The 15,207-nt window shown below is 44.3% G+C and overlaps 1 protein-coding gene across 2 annotated transcripts in view; it reads right to left on the reverse strand.

Annotated features, from left to right (window-relative positions):
• LOC125939964 (uncharacterized) overlaps positions 1–12,476 on the reverse strand; it is a 214,268-nt gene extending 201,792 nt beyond the window's left edge. The window contains exons 1-5 of one of the 2 annotated variants that reach the window (XM_049655559.1): positions 12,346–12,461; positions 10,850–10,977; positions 10,031–10,093; positions 9,014–9,141; positions 5,651–5,703 (exon numbers count right to left, since the gene is read on the reverse strand). In XM_049655559.1, the coding sequence (XP_049511516.1) occupies positions 5,651–5,703; positions 9,014–9,141; positions 10,031–10,093; positions 10,850–10,977; positions 12,346–12,454 (481 nt within the window). In that variant the 5' untranslated portion in view covers positions 12,455–12,461. Of the gene's footprint in view, positions 1–5,650; positions 5,704–9,013; positions 9,142–9,302; positions 9,462–10,030; positions 10,094–10,849; positions 10,978–12,345 lie in introns of both variants that reach the window. The other variant, XR_007463206.1, reaches the window with a different exon arrangement.
• Between the last annotated feature and the right edge of the window lie 2,731 nt (positions 12,477–15,207).

The following is a 15,207-nucleotide window of genomic DNA, read 5'->3' on the forward strand; positions in this document are numbered from 1 at the left end:
GATGCTAGGTTTAACTGGCACCGCAGGCTGGTAGACGCTCAATATCAGGTTGCAATGTAGCCCTTGCAGAATAAATCAGTTTAACGGCTAATGGGTTTGTAGCAGCATCGACGTCGAATAGGATGAGGAGAACGGCGGCTGGGTAGGAACAGGCCATCGCCTATTTTAAGATGCCATAGCATGAAAATAATATTAACGATCAGAATTAATTTATTATCTCATTCTTAAGTTAGAAAATCGCATTTAAGTATCCATCATTTTTTCCCCACTGCCGCCCGACTCATGGCCAAACCCCCGTAGTGGGTTGTGCTATTTCTATAGGCGCCAAACCAAACCAAACTAAAAACCGAAGCGAGAATGTGGCTAATGTCACCAGCGGCCCGTGCGAAGCTCCTTGGATATTCCTGTAGCCGAGGCGAATGCCCGTCAGGTAGAGCATTCTGTTCAGTAAACATTTACTCATGTTTATTGTAGCTTGTCGTCCTCACTGATTTTGCACGCCGCAGTTTCATGCCCTAAACAAATATTTAGCCTACACATGACAGCGCCATGTTAACATAAAAACTACGAGTAAAACATTGCGACAGAACCCATATCACGCTGACTGCCAACGGTAATGCGTTTACCATTGAATGAATCTAGCGTCACAACTTATTGCCACCTTCGAAATGAGTTATGTACGAGGTATGTGCCGCAGCGGGAATCCTCTTTCGCACTTTGTTAAACACTCGGCTCCATCTAGAAAAGCCACCACGAAGCCCGCGCGTAACCTCCGAAATGCATGGCACGCCGGTCCGCTCGAGCACTGAGAAACGCGTAATGCGGCAACCTCGCCCGCTTCTTCTTGGACACGCTGCGCCATCTGGTGATGCTACTGATAAGTCCGCGCATTGCCTTTGAGACAACAAGCGGGACGAGCCGTTGCCTGCAAACGCTATGAATCATTCCCTCGCTTGCGTGGGCACGCCTTGGGGCTCGTACGGAATGACTCCAGTAGGCGAGATGTTCATCGAACAGCAGCACCTACCTATTGCATTCATGGCGAAGATCGCTAAAGCGTTTCCGCGAAAGTCGTTCTTTTTAAAGCACCTAATACCCATTGTATTTATAGATCCTACTAAAGCGTCGGTTTATTGTCCTTGAGAAAACCTCATGATGTGGGTTCGATACCGCTCAACATTGGAGAAATTTAAGGGATCGTTTTCGTCATTGAAGAGCGGCGCATTCCCAGTTGCAAAGACCTAATTACCCACGTGGGCGTGAAAGACGGCCATTGAATATTGGCACACATCTACTGGCACATAGCCAGCGTCCCAAGTTTTCATCGACGACAGAGAGAGAGAAAAATACGGGGTGGGAAAGGCAGGGAGGTTAAACCGGAAAGATTCTGGTTTGCTACACTCCACTGGGGAAATGGGAAGGAGAAATGAAAAGCGGAAATAATAGGGGGGAGACAAAGCAGTCACGAAAAAGAAATCGGAAAAATACAAAAAATAGAGGAGGTTCGAAACGTCTGTGAGAACTATAGTCTGTCAGAAAGTCCACTCGAACACAAGAACTTCAAGAGTGCCTTGACTGACTTGTTGTGTGACGACTGTATAGGCCGGCGTTCTAGGACTGTCTGCTCCGAAAGCGGCCGGTCGTCAAGACCTGCCAGCGCGGTCGCGAGTGACTGCCTATGTGCGCTGTGTCGGGGACAATCACAAATTACGTGTTTCATAGTTTCCACGTCGCCGCAGTGGTCACACGCAGCACTATCCTCCCATCCGATGCGGAAAGGAAACGACTTCGTAAAGGCGACCCCAAGCCACAATCGGCAAAGTACCGTTGTTTCGGGTCGTGATAGTCCAGGTAGAGGTCGAAGTCGAAGACAGGGGTTCAATCGATGCAGACGTGTGTGCTGCAAACTAGGTGTGTTCTACAGCGATTGTGTGACATCATTTGCAAGCACTCAAAGTTTCGTTGCTGCATCTGTTCTTGACATCGGGATTGGTTCCTGCACGCCGTCTTCATTAGCAGATCGAGCAGCTTCATCGGCATGTTCGTTGCCCATTACGCCACAGGTGACGTCGTGTCCTTGAATGAGTAATCATGCGAACGGCAATTAAATTTCGTAGTTCGATTTCTCAAAGCACGGATACGCTAGTAGAATATTGCGAAGTGGAACTCTGAAGAAACACGACTGCCTCTTACTTTTCTATACAAACATGCCTGCTTACTGCAGCTAGTCAAGCGTTAATTATTCAATTTTCGTTAATTGCACTGCTGACAGCGATAATTATCATCTCACTTTGTGTGCCCCTCGCCACATAACCATACCGTAGAGGTGGTCTTCACGTACGTCTCAGCGCCTAATGACAAAAAAAATCACCTTAACTTTGATCACCCTGCACAGATAGACCGATACATAGCCTCCGGAATGTATATGAGGCACTCTAAAAATGCTAGCGCGATAATAACAGAAACCTGCATGTTTCATGTGAGGGCATATAAATGAGGTTATTAGAAAGTCTTCATACGAAATATCGGCATTGTACGCTTCTAATTCTTTTACGGCTTTCATATGTTTCATTAGGCGTGGATCTATTTTCCGAACATAAACCTCACGTCACCCATTGGAATACCTTCCTGGAGCTGAATACGTTTTTCTTACGCTGACCATAAAATAAGTAGCTAATAAATGTGAACCTTATCACACTTTATCAGGGGAGCACTCACTGGATGCCTTATACCTACAAATATCGGGACCCGTTCGCATCGCATCGTTCGCATTTTCTATGCTGTACGGCACTTGCAGGTCCATTCCGCATTCTTTATTACAGCCTCGTGTCACGTCACGAGGCTGTACGTACAGCTGTCTCACGTCGAGCAGACTGAGTTACGTACGAACCTCCACTTCATTGCTTTAATGGGTACATTTGCATTACCTATTGTAGGATGTGTTGTCGTACTGTCGACCAATACCCGAAGTGTTGTGAAAGGACGTTATCATGTCTTTTTAGCGCTTGCGCCTTTTTCTTGTGCTACCCACCGTGGTTGCTCAGTGGCTATGGTGTTGGGCTGGTGAGCACGAGGTCGCGGGATCGAATCCCGGCCACGGCGTCCGAATTTTGATGGGGGCTAAATGCGAAAACACCCGTGTACTTATATTTAGGCGCACGTTAAAGAACCCCAGGTGGTCCAAATTTCCGGAGTCCCCCACTACGGCGTGCCTCATAATCGGATCGTGGTTTTGGCACGTAAAACCCCATAATATTTTTTCCTGTGCTCAAACGCCGCACTGATATTGCAACCGGTATTACTACTCGAGTGCAGCCACGCCATTCGTCTCGTCTCCTGTTGCTACCTGAACCATGATGAGTCAGTCAGAGATTCATGCATATGGCAGTTAGTAGGTGCGGGCGCTGTAATATTTGACCGAACGATTCCCATTTACATAAACAAAGCTGTATTCATTTGTTAAATGTGCTTTGACAAGTATACAACTGACTGTGCGAGAGAATGCTTTTGTAGGGGACAGGTTGCACTCAGGGAAGGCATGAATTGAGACGTTCACCATTTGTGATCATTCGAACTGATCATTGAGCACGCAACGGCACTATGTTCACTCTACGCACGACGTAATTTAGCGCGAGGCTGCGTTAGAGTTTCACTAGGATTGAATTGTAGAACACCTCTGGTTGGAACATGTTGGTAAACGTTGGTGGGGCACTGACGTGTGTGTGTCTTGGTCTTGTCGCTTTCTACTAGCGTTGTGATGGTTTCCACTCGGTGTATGGCTCGCGAACATAATTTAGTATAGCCTTGTTCATCTTTCTTTTATTGCGATAGCAATTATATGGACACTTCAACCGGATTTCTGCCGTCGCCGTCGCCGTGAGGTTCCGTATAGATAAAATCTTCGCCGCGCGCCGTATGCCCGAGCGGAAGCGTGCGGGGACGCACGCTATCACGGAGAGCGAATGCACTCAATCTCCCACGCGCAAGCAAGGAAGCGGAAAGCCAGCGCCGGAGGGAGCGGGGGGGGGGGCACTTCTACTCTGCCAACAACCGCGCTCGTCGCTCGCCCGCACATTCTCTTATCTCTCCCACGCGCAAGCAAGGAAGCGGGAAGCCAGCGCCGGAGGGAGCGGGGGGGGGGGGGGGTGCACTTCTACTCTGCCAACAACCGCGCTCGTCGCTCGACCGCACCGTCTCTTATCTCCACACGGCTCTGACCTTTATGCACTGTGCATTCGCCGCTCAGTTTCTGTTGAAGCGATAGACCGCACGTACCTTCGCCCGCTGCAGCGTATGGGCTTGCTGCCAGCGTTTTGACAGTCGTTGTCTGCAGTCATTCAGTGTGATCTATTCATGTTTGTTTGTGCGCGCTCACACCACGCTTGTTCATTCAGTTAGCAATAGTCGGGCCACATTTTCCAGCGTACGCTACACATGTAATGCTGCCCGGATCGGCAGTGCAGCGGCTACAGGTGTGTCCCTTCGCACGCGCTGCCCACGGGAAGCGCTTCTCATCAACACCACCGTTTCACACGCGCCTTCTCGTGGTCATCGAGTGTCTCTTCATGTCGGTCTACTTACGCCGCAGCACACCTGCTTACTTAACCAGCTCATGTTTACTACAATTCATATTGCTACCAAAGCCGCTCACCTTACTTCGTATGACATTGCTGTGTTGCTATCGCATTCATTGCTTCGCCCTTAGGGCGAAACTGTGACATTTTTTTTTTCTCGGACAAACCTATCGGTGGCATTGGTATTTTGGTGACCTGTAGTTTGGCCAAAACGAAGGTCACCTATTAGTAGTGCCCTTTTATTTTACCCGGTAATTTTATTAATTTTGGCTTTCGTGTAAAGAATAAACACTACCGGAAAGTGGAGCAACTATGAAAGTTTTTGTAAACCTGAATTAAGTGCGCAATGAAGCAAGACATCATACATCGTAGAACACGCTAGTGGCTACATAGAAGCAATAAAATTTGCGAGCACTAGATAGCCCTGTGATTTTTGAATAACACCGGCGAATTGCATTCTTGTCGCAAAACTTGCGACAAATTGATTTTTAATATCATGCCTAAAAATAATATTCACATTATATGTGTTTGAGTTCCGACAACTCACTCTTCATAAATCACAAATAGCGTTTCTTGCAGCATTTGTTTGTGTGAAAATTACCACATGCAGTAGCCTAATACTTGCGAAGTCTGCATTATCCACCGCACAATTAGATTTTTGGTAAATCTTATGCAGCGATTGTTTAGCAAATTTGTTATAAGTGCTCGCCCTTACTGCTAGTACTGGCAAAGCTACTTTAATGATGGTTTTTATGTTTACGCAGTGCGCAAGTTGAAATCATCATCATCAGCAGCAACAACCTATATTTATGCCCCTGCAGGAAGAAGGCCTCTCCGCGCGATATCCTATTACCCCTGTGTTGTGCTAGCTGATTCCAACCTGTACCTGCAAATTCCCTAACTTCATCACTCCACGTAGTTGAAATAAGTTTACCTCAAGTTACGATTATTGCTTAGTATACGCGTATCAGCATTATAGTATTGGAAATACCACAATGCGCGTTGTACAGCCGGTGTTTATGTTCACCCTTTGAGTAATACTTCAGTCAAAATTTCTTGTGTCTTGAGCTGCGAACCTGTAAAAGCTCCAGCGAAGGCAAAATGATGGTATTTATTGTAGGGAGTCTTCCTGTAAAAAAATAAGATTTTGAGAGCATTACATATTTTACGCTGCTCGAAGCGTTGAGGTTTGTCTGCATTTTACCCCTACATCAACAAATACCAAGGAGAAAGTTAACCTAAACTTTATAGGGCACTTCATTGGTGCAGAAATATGTTCATTGCAAAAAGTGCGAAACATAGGGTCATAAGCACTCTTATTAGTATGTAAAACTGATACCACATAAAAGATGGACTCTTCGCCACTTGACCTCTTGAAAGCATACACTACTGTCAGCAATCAGAAACTTCTGTCGAAAAGCGCTATTGATGATTACTACAAGTATTGTTCATCTGCTGTGTTTTAATTTTATGACACCGTTATCCAAAAAAAAGATATGCGTGTGCATGGGTTATCCGGCAAGCTCTAGATATATCCGACCAAATACTAACACATCACATGAGTGACCAAAACTTCAAGGCGCACTTATCCTTTCCTACGTGGATGAATGCGAAATAATTGCGACGACCAAAGGTCGTGTGTTCGACTCCCACTAATGGTCGTGAGTTCGTGTGCCGTAATGAACTGTATCCTAATTATACCTGTGTCTTAATTAAGTCTACCTTAATTTACTGCGCCTTAATTACCTCCGCCTTATTTAACACTAAAGGTCTTGGGTACGGTTAAGCCAGATGTCGTGGGAACGAGTTCCTTAATTAACCATACCTTAATTAGAACTTTGTCTTAATCAACTCTACCGTAATATAACTCTGCATTAATTAACAACCCTGGGTTCGAGTGCCTTAATCTATCTTAATGAGCTGTGCCTTAATTAACGTTGCCTTAAAGAACACCAATGGTAGTAGGTTCGACACCCACCAATGGACTGAGGCTCGAGTGCCGTAATGAACTATATCATAATAAACCTGCCTTAATTAACTTTGCCTTAACTGATGTCATCGACTGCCTTGATTGGCTTACTTGGAGCTTTTTAATCTCGTGGTCGCGCCAACGTCGAATTTTTCGCCTCGTGAGCGATATAATGCTTTTGCATTGATAAGTATGCTCTGTTCATTGCGTACACTACACATAGCAGTATTGATGACCCTCTCCTAATTTCATCAAAAGAGTGTGCCGTTGGGCGGTTTAGCTTGGATTGCTAAGGATGGTATCTACGGTGCAAAAATAGAATTGGTATGCCATACCTCTACTTGTATTGACGCAATAGTATGGCAGAGAAGACCCTCCAAACTTCTCGCCGTTGTCACAGCGTTTGCATATCATTTGTTTGTCAGCTGCGCCACGCTATTTGTAGGACGAATTGAGAGCTGTACATGTTAATTTTTGAAGGCTGATTTCAACTATTAAAAAACAGTGAATATGCGAGGGCTAATTTTTCTGCAGCCAAGCGAAATATGTAAAATACTACTGCAATTTGGAACCGCAAAGAGACAATCAGGGTCATATCCATTCAGCGACTGCAGTTCAAATGAGCGAAATTAATAATCCACACAACATAGACAGTAACAGCGTGTGAAGTATGCACTAATGGCCAGTCAACAAAGCAGCCCTAACGCATACGTTGATTGCTCTATTATAACGGGTAATATTAATGTTAGGGTGTAGCTAGAAGTAGATATACGAAGCAACATCTAATGTAGTTCTAACGCCGTTGCATGTTATGGGTAGCGAAATGTTGAGAAGCTGTGGTAGACGAAGTGGGAAGCGAGAAGTCGCCTATGGACTACTTGGAAATGCGCGTTTCCAAAAGAGTGTAAATTTCTTCTCTTAGAAAATTGCGCTTCGCAGTACTTGAATATGAAATGTGTACAGGAGCTGCAACATGTGAGAGAGCGAGGTCGTCCATCAATGAGCGATAGCGACTGGTAAATAAAGATGCTCTTCTCACTACGCTTTTGTCACTTATGCTTTCCAGAGAATTTCCTAATTTCGCGAAATTAGAAATGAGGTGATATATTTGTATTTCGGCGTGACAATTTGCAGCATGTGCTTTTATAGCTTTATTTCTGTGTAAAACAAGGTGTGCTCTCAGAATCAGTACTAATATCTTATGAGTCTAACTATAGGCAGCAAAAGGATGATATGTTTTGTGCTAAGGTGAGTAAACTGCCACGTACGACAGCTGTATAGGCATCGAAGTTATGTTTAACTACATGAGGTTACAGTTCTAAAGAAGGCAACATTATTATGTTATGCAGAAGCTAGATGCTTGGCTTCAAAAATGACTGTTATTGTTGCTGAAAGTTCAGATAGTTGGTTATACTGCCTTCTTTATTGCAGTAATTATTTTTTATAATGCAAGAAAACAGCCAGCCCCATTTTCAGCAATAATTATACGGCACCGTAAGCATTGCTCCTTCTGCGCATTCAGCGTATGTCTTTGTCAGCACTGCCACCTTGCTTTTATAATGCCACTAACCATGCAGACTAGCGTTCTCCTTGCTTTGTTTGTTTACTTGTTACTTGTTGCTTGGCTGTGTTTCAGATTTGAGTGTTGGAATGGAATTTTAAAATACTCTGTTGGAGTAAGGTTTCATGAAAATATCTGCAGTATTATTTTACTCATTTCGTTCTGTTTATCCCATAATGCGTCATTGCAAGTGGCGAAAGCGTCACATCATCAAGTTCATTTAAATGGCAGTCGTCATGTCAGTGTTGCTTTCACTGGTTATTTTTTATTAGGCATGGTTGGGTTAGTGATCCCGTATTTTATTCTATCTTTAGATGCAACAATGAACAATATCTGCCCTTTGTACTCTGTTAAATGTACACTCTTTCGCAAGAATTTGCTATGTTATACGCCGCGGAATGGAAGGCAAAAGACAATCATAAGAAGTTTTACGTTTGTATTCTGAGCCTACTCTTCATTCTGACGAAACACAGATACTCACTTGAACAATCGTGCGTCAGTTCAAAACAGTGACTTGATACAAAGAGAGAGAGTATGCTCACCCTTTGAGAGATTGAAAGTACAGAAAGATCTATCTACTCGGCACGTGAATTTGATACTAGAAGCAGCACATTAACATATAAGTGCCCTAATTAGATTAAAGGAGGCTGTTCCCTGCCCACTCTATTAAATGCCTAATGTAGAAGTGATGTTTGCTCATAGCAACAACGCGCCTGCGTTAGCAGTAGGCCCACCAATGAATCAAAACATTTCCAAGTTGATTCTAAAACAACCTTATTCTTGGAAATGTCGTCGAAAGATAGATCACTCTGAATATATGTGTGAGCGTTTACTGAAAGTGTGTGAAGCTGTCTGCATTTTGTTATTTCCTTGGAACACAGGGTCAAAAACCGATATAAGTATACTTACTGAGTAAAAAGATAAACAATACTGTCCTTTGACACGCCTGTAGTAGAAGCGTACGACTGTAATTTCCTTAGGGTTTCGTTGCCCTCTAAAGTGTGCCTTCGAGATTCTATAACTTCTACATCAGTTTTCTGCAAGGACAATACAACCAGAATCCAGGCTTAAGCGCTCAATTTGCTCGTGCACTCTATAGTGCACTCAATGTATCGAATAAGGGCGCCACCACAATGAAAAAAAAACGTGCGTGTTGCGCTGCTGGTGGTGAAACGCTGCTGTGGCCGTGCATACACACCAACTGGCGGTTCTCAGCTGTGGCAGTCACGTGACAGCATGTGAATCTTGCCTCCTGTCTTCTAGCACACTTGTAGCTTAGGGATGTCGCGCTTTTTTTCCTGCGTTTGCTGACAGATCTGTGCTCTGTTTACGTTCTTCGGAGTTCTTAAGCCGAGTCCTGCCAGGTGATTATAGATGACGGCATTGCCACTGTCAGCATGCCGGTGTGCTCCCTTCTGTTGCGGCGTCGCCGCGTTCAGAACACCGAATGAATGAATTGGTGGGTATCACTTCTGAGTCATTGTGTTCAGGGTTCCTCTTCCTTATAGAAACGGATATTGGCGCACTATCTGCAAAACGCCTTTCCATCTTGCTTATCATACTTAGATATTTCTGTATATATATATATATCTTAAGCACAAGAAAACTGTCCTTGTGTAACCGTTGTGTAAATCGTAAGCCATGCCCATGTCTTTTGCAGAAATATAGCTTTGGTAAAGAGAAAATAAGTGCATAAGTAAATTGAGCAATATGAAGATTGACTGTAAATAATTGCTTGCAAAGAATATCTGCATATAATATCATCTATATGTGATCTTAAGGTGCGATTCGGACGGTTTTTCCGGTCGCTTGCAGAATGACCAGAAGCTACAATAAATAGCCGATATATGTATTTTTTTCTATTCGGGCAATGTTTACACAAAGTTCAAAGCAAAAATAACTAGATGAAAAGTTAGGAGTACTTACCAAAGTAGCTTCTATAATATTAATAGATATCATGATCGTGTTATTGTTGAAGAGTTCTCTAACCTGGAAAATAATTACACAAATGCAGTCACCTATATGGCGCTACCGATTAAAAGCTGAGTTCCTTCCCATCACTATGTTCACGATTAACTATGGTTATAACGATAAGTGTGTACTGCCAGAAAGTTTTAATGCTCCAAGAACTTGTGAAATATTGTATACAAGGACAGTGTTAAGTAGCCATCCTTAGTAGGCGCAACTGTACAATATAAATTTGAAGACCGTGTGGGTTCCTGACTTTAAATAAGACCGCATCACAAGGTAATATTGAATTCTGTTACCTTCTTGAGTTCTTGCGACACTCGACGACAGTTAGACAGTTTTATATATAGATTAAGACGCGGGTTGGGGCGAGAGTATGTCTTTAATGCCTACTTGGGCACGTCTGCAGGGCCCGGCCTGGCTGCTCCAAGAGGCCCCTGGGATGCGACCAGTAATATTTATAGAATAGCAAAGCACATTTTGCGGGGCGGTTTCTGTGCGTCAAGTCCATGCGATCACTGATGACTGTAACAAAACCTGTGCAACAATTGGCCCGATGCCTGAGATCAGCATGGGTGAGGTGTTGAAAACGACTGGCAAGGGTGCAGTGTTAAAACCTTCGTTTTTCAAATTCTATTGAAAAGGCGCCCGCAACAGGTAGCATGCGTAACACAACTGAAGTATTGCTAGTACATTTTCTCGAATGGAAATTTTCTTTACAATTATTGTGGGCATTCAAAAGTTCTTTTATGGGCTTAAGTTTGGCCTTCAGTTTACCTTCTGAAACAGTTCGTCGAAATATTTCGGTATCTTCTGCTCAGGTACTAGTTCTGCGAAATCTTTTGAGTCGTACAGGATGTGCGCTGTTATTGTAACGCCTTCGCCAATTTTCTGTCGGCCATCATCTGAAAAATCAAATATAAACACTTTTTTAAAGAAAAAGCAAGTGGTTTTATTTTTGTTAAAGAAACTTCACAGCAGGCTTGAGATATGTCCCTAGTTGCTATCAAATTTGTAAGGTAGGGGCTACGAGTAGAAGAAATTTATATATGTAGTGGTTATTTGTACTGTACTGTCCCTAATGTAATAGGTGCAGTAGAAATAGAAATACAATAAGTGCAACCCCAAAATTCGCAAAAAAGAAAAATACTCTTTCGCATTACACAGAAAGGTTAGAGGGGAATGAAAGTTTATAAAAGCATGAAGAAACAGCAGAAAAGGTTTGTTGTACAACTGTGTGCACAGCAGCTTTTCACAACCTAGCTTTTTGATCTGCTCGGTAAACACGGTGCTTGCAATAAAACTCGGAGCATCACTCCAGAAGCGCTAACAAGTAGTTCGCTGTTATCCTAAATAACTATAGTTATTTATTTTAGTTTACTTCCGCTCCTAATGAATTTTCGCAGCTGTATGTGAAGTTCTATAGAACTTCACATACAGCTGCGAAAATTCATTAGGAGCGGAAATAAACTGAACTCTGAAAGTGTACGGGGTGTCCCAGCTATCACGCCGCACGATTAAAAAAAAAAGAGAAACGGCGTTACGCGAAGCAAACCTAGTGCGTATTGTTTCCAGTACAGTGGAGTAGCCGCCAGTATTTTTTTCGTTACAGAGATTTTATAAATAATTGTATTTAATTATCTAACTCGAAAAGTACTGTCCTAATTATCAAAGTGTCAATGAGTAAGTTGTAGAGCAACATGAAAAACTCCCGATACAGCTTTCCGTTGCTCAATATGTGCTACATAAACGTGTTTTTCCGAGCATGAAAGAAGCCCGCGAATACACTCAAAGTGCCTAGAGCGGCCAGTCGTGCGGCAATTGTACGTGTATCCGCGGGCTTCTTTCACACTCGGAAAAACACATTTATGTAGCAATTATTGAGCAACAGAAAGCTGTATCGGGAGTTTTTCATGTTGCTCTACAACTTTCTCATTGACACTTTGATAATGAGGACAGTGCTTCTCGAGTTAGATAATTATTTACAATTGTTTAAATAAATCTCAGTAACGAAAAAATTACTGCCGTCTACTCCACTGTACTGGAAACAATACGCACTGGGTTGGCTTCGCGTAACGCCGTTCCTCTTTTTTTAAATCATGCTGCCTGATAGCTGGGACAACCGGCCTGTATATTGACACGTGTACTCATTTATCCTGTTCCCTAGGACAGAATTTTACCGAATTTCAACTTTCGTAAGAGTCGTAAAATAAGTATCGCGCTTCTAAAATGCGAAGAAGCATATTAGAAAGTATTGAAGAAGAACCACTTACACCATACCAAAGGGCGAGCCTTGTGGGTATTCGGCATGGCGGCAGGGCTTTTAGTGAGGTTCACCAGCATTAAAAACATAATGGGGATTTTACGTATATATAGAGGCATGTCGAAGACCCGCAAGATGGGCGCGATGTTCAGTGCATATGCACAATGGACCGAAAATTTTAAATTTAGGAAGTGTCCGTCCAATGGTACTTACCGTAAGTGTCTGTTAGCTATCAGGTTTCGGAGCGCGTAGGTTACTTCAGCCTTGTAATCTTCAATGCCCACTGACATGGTGTTCATTACTTTGGCCTGAATTGGGTTTAGTAGTTTTCTACAGAGCGTAAAGTCAAATAACCTTCGCCTAAATTGGCGCCTCTGCGTTATATATTTGCGCTTAAATGTGTTGATACTTCCAGCTATCCTGCGGCGCTCAATTCGGTGAGATTTATTAAAGCTAAGCTGTCTTGGCGAACCCCCCTCCATCTCTGTTCCCGACCATGGCTGCCGCCTGCTGCTGCTGCTCTTGCATTCTCGCCAAATAGCTCACACTCGGATGCGGGATGGCAGCGCAATCTAGGAGCGATAGCTCGCACTACTTCGACCACAGCATTGTAAGGTAGAGGGGGGAAGCCGGCCTTCCCATGCGAGTCGTTGACCGCTGGTGGAGAGGGCGAGGACGCCGCGACGGGACAGCAGCGTTCAGACGGAGAGAGGGCACCTGAGGAGATGGTCTCACGTTGCTCATCCATTGCACAGCCAGGGAACCGTGTGAATGGTCGCATCTGCACCTCCAAGGGGAGCTCGAGTACCCCATACAATTGTCGCACAAAGCCAGCTTGCCTCTTTCAACCTCTTTAACGCTGGTTGCGTTCCGAGGTGCATTCAATTGTAGAGCTTTTCGTTCGGCCCGGGCCTCCTTGAGCCATATGAGAAGGTGCGCGTGAACACTTCCTTGTAAGCTTCGCTGTATATAGAATCGAACGGGGCACGTTGGATCTTCTGCATTTTAACACGAAAGTGTTTTATGCCGGGGTCCACCAAGACTTCACTGACGTATTTCCGTCACGGAAATACGTCATACGGAAATACGGAATCACGTTCTTACAATGTACACGAACATAATACAAAGAAAGAAACCAGAAGAAAAAGTTCCACAAACATGCAAAATTTGGAAATCGAACCCACGACCTCTCGGTCCGCGACGATAGATCGCCGAGCGTTTAACCCATTGCGCCACAAACGCATTTGCAGAGAGCTACACAGACGTGCCTTATATATCTAACACTCCTCCGTGTACCCGCGCTCTTGCTCGGGGCGGTGCCGCCGCCTACGAGCAGAAAAGAGAAGTACTGCATTATGACACTAACGCGCACCGACAGTGAACGCTTCGGTGGTCTCAGCACTACGACGCACGCCTCGATGCCAGCATTCGAAGGGACACTGGCATCAAGAAGCACTACCAACGCCAGGTGGCGTTCACCGTACTCAGCACAGCGGAGCGTGGCCTCCGCAATTAGCTCTGAAAATGTTTCTGAAGTTGATCGCGGAGGCTGCAATTACGACGCGCTGTACGCGCTGATTTGACTCGGTGACGATTCAGTTACGTGCTTTGTCTTGCGCGTTGTATTAGTGTGTCAGTTACGTGCTTCGTCTTTCGCGTTGTGCTAGCGTGTGCAGCGTAGTGCAGCTTCCATATGCACGACGGTTGCTCATGGTCATCGACGTTGGTAGTCGTGATGGAGGAGACGTGCCACCAGGCGTCAGCGTGGGTGCATCAACGCCTAAGGGCGCTTTAGCCACAAAACACCAATAGACATTATATATCAATGTGCAATAAACATTACACTACTTCTGTGAAGACACGTTTCACTTTCGTGTTCTATACCGATTCCTATATAAGAGGGATCAACCACATTTTTTGTGCTACGTCTAGTGACATGAAGAATATATGAAACACAAAATATTTATTGTTCCCTCCTCGAGCAGCTTCTTTAGCTTCGGTTAGATTTTGTGGATTTTAGCTACTCGTTGTCAGCTATTATATGTTTCCGTGTTCAAAGCCTCTTTTTAAATTGGGTCCTTCTTTTCTTGCAGTTGTTCTTAATGACCAGCCACGTTGATTGCAAGCTTCAGCTACGCCTCATCATCCAAATGTAACTTTGCGCTTCATGGCAGCAACAGATGTTCACCTGCGATTGCATGTACGCGAAGGGACGGAGTCGTCATTTCAGTGACGGATAAATAGGTGGGTCCATGTTCCTACTCACTCGATAGATAGCACTCATTTTCTAAGCTACTGCAAGGTTGAAACACTGTCCCATGCGTGCAGGATACATGCTTACAGACCATCAACAACCTCTAGTGTAAAGCAGGCTTGAGTAGGTGTCTGCCAAAAGATACAAGTCTTCAATTCGTCAATGTTTTCTTTTTGCTCACCGTGCTGACGTTATCATTTTGGACGCAATGATCAACCTTCCAAACCATTTCTACCTCGGGTGCACTTACGGCAGAACCCATTGATAGGCCCAAAACAAGAAGACATAGCAAGGTTGACGGAATATGATTTTGCTGACACAAACCGATGTTTATATCGCGCTTTCGCCGCTACATTGATCCTTTGACAAGGTCTCTGTTGCCTACGACGGAGATGGCGCACGAGAAGAATACGTCCAGACTGACATGCACCGTCTAACAGCGCAGGCTTACGCTGTCGCCATTAGACGGTACACGTCCGCCTAGACGGTGCAAGTCTGGCTAGCGGACTGAAGGTCCGAAGTTTTCAAAAAACACGTATCACCGGTGACAACTTTCTGTGGCAGTGCAGTCAAAGCTACGGAGCCAAAGAAAGTATTTGCGCATCTGTATGCAGTCCA

Source organism: Dermacentor silvarum, chromosome 9 (assembly GCF_013339745.2).
Source record: "Dermacentor silvarum isolate Dsil-2018 chromosome 9, BIME_Dsil_1.4, whole genome shotgun sequence".
NCBI lineage: Eukaryota > Metazoa > Arthropoda > Arachnida > Ixodida > Ixodidae > Dermacentor > Dermacentor silvarum.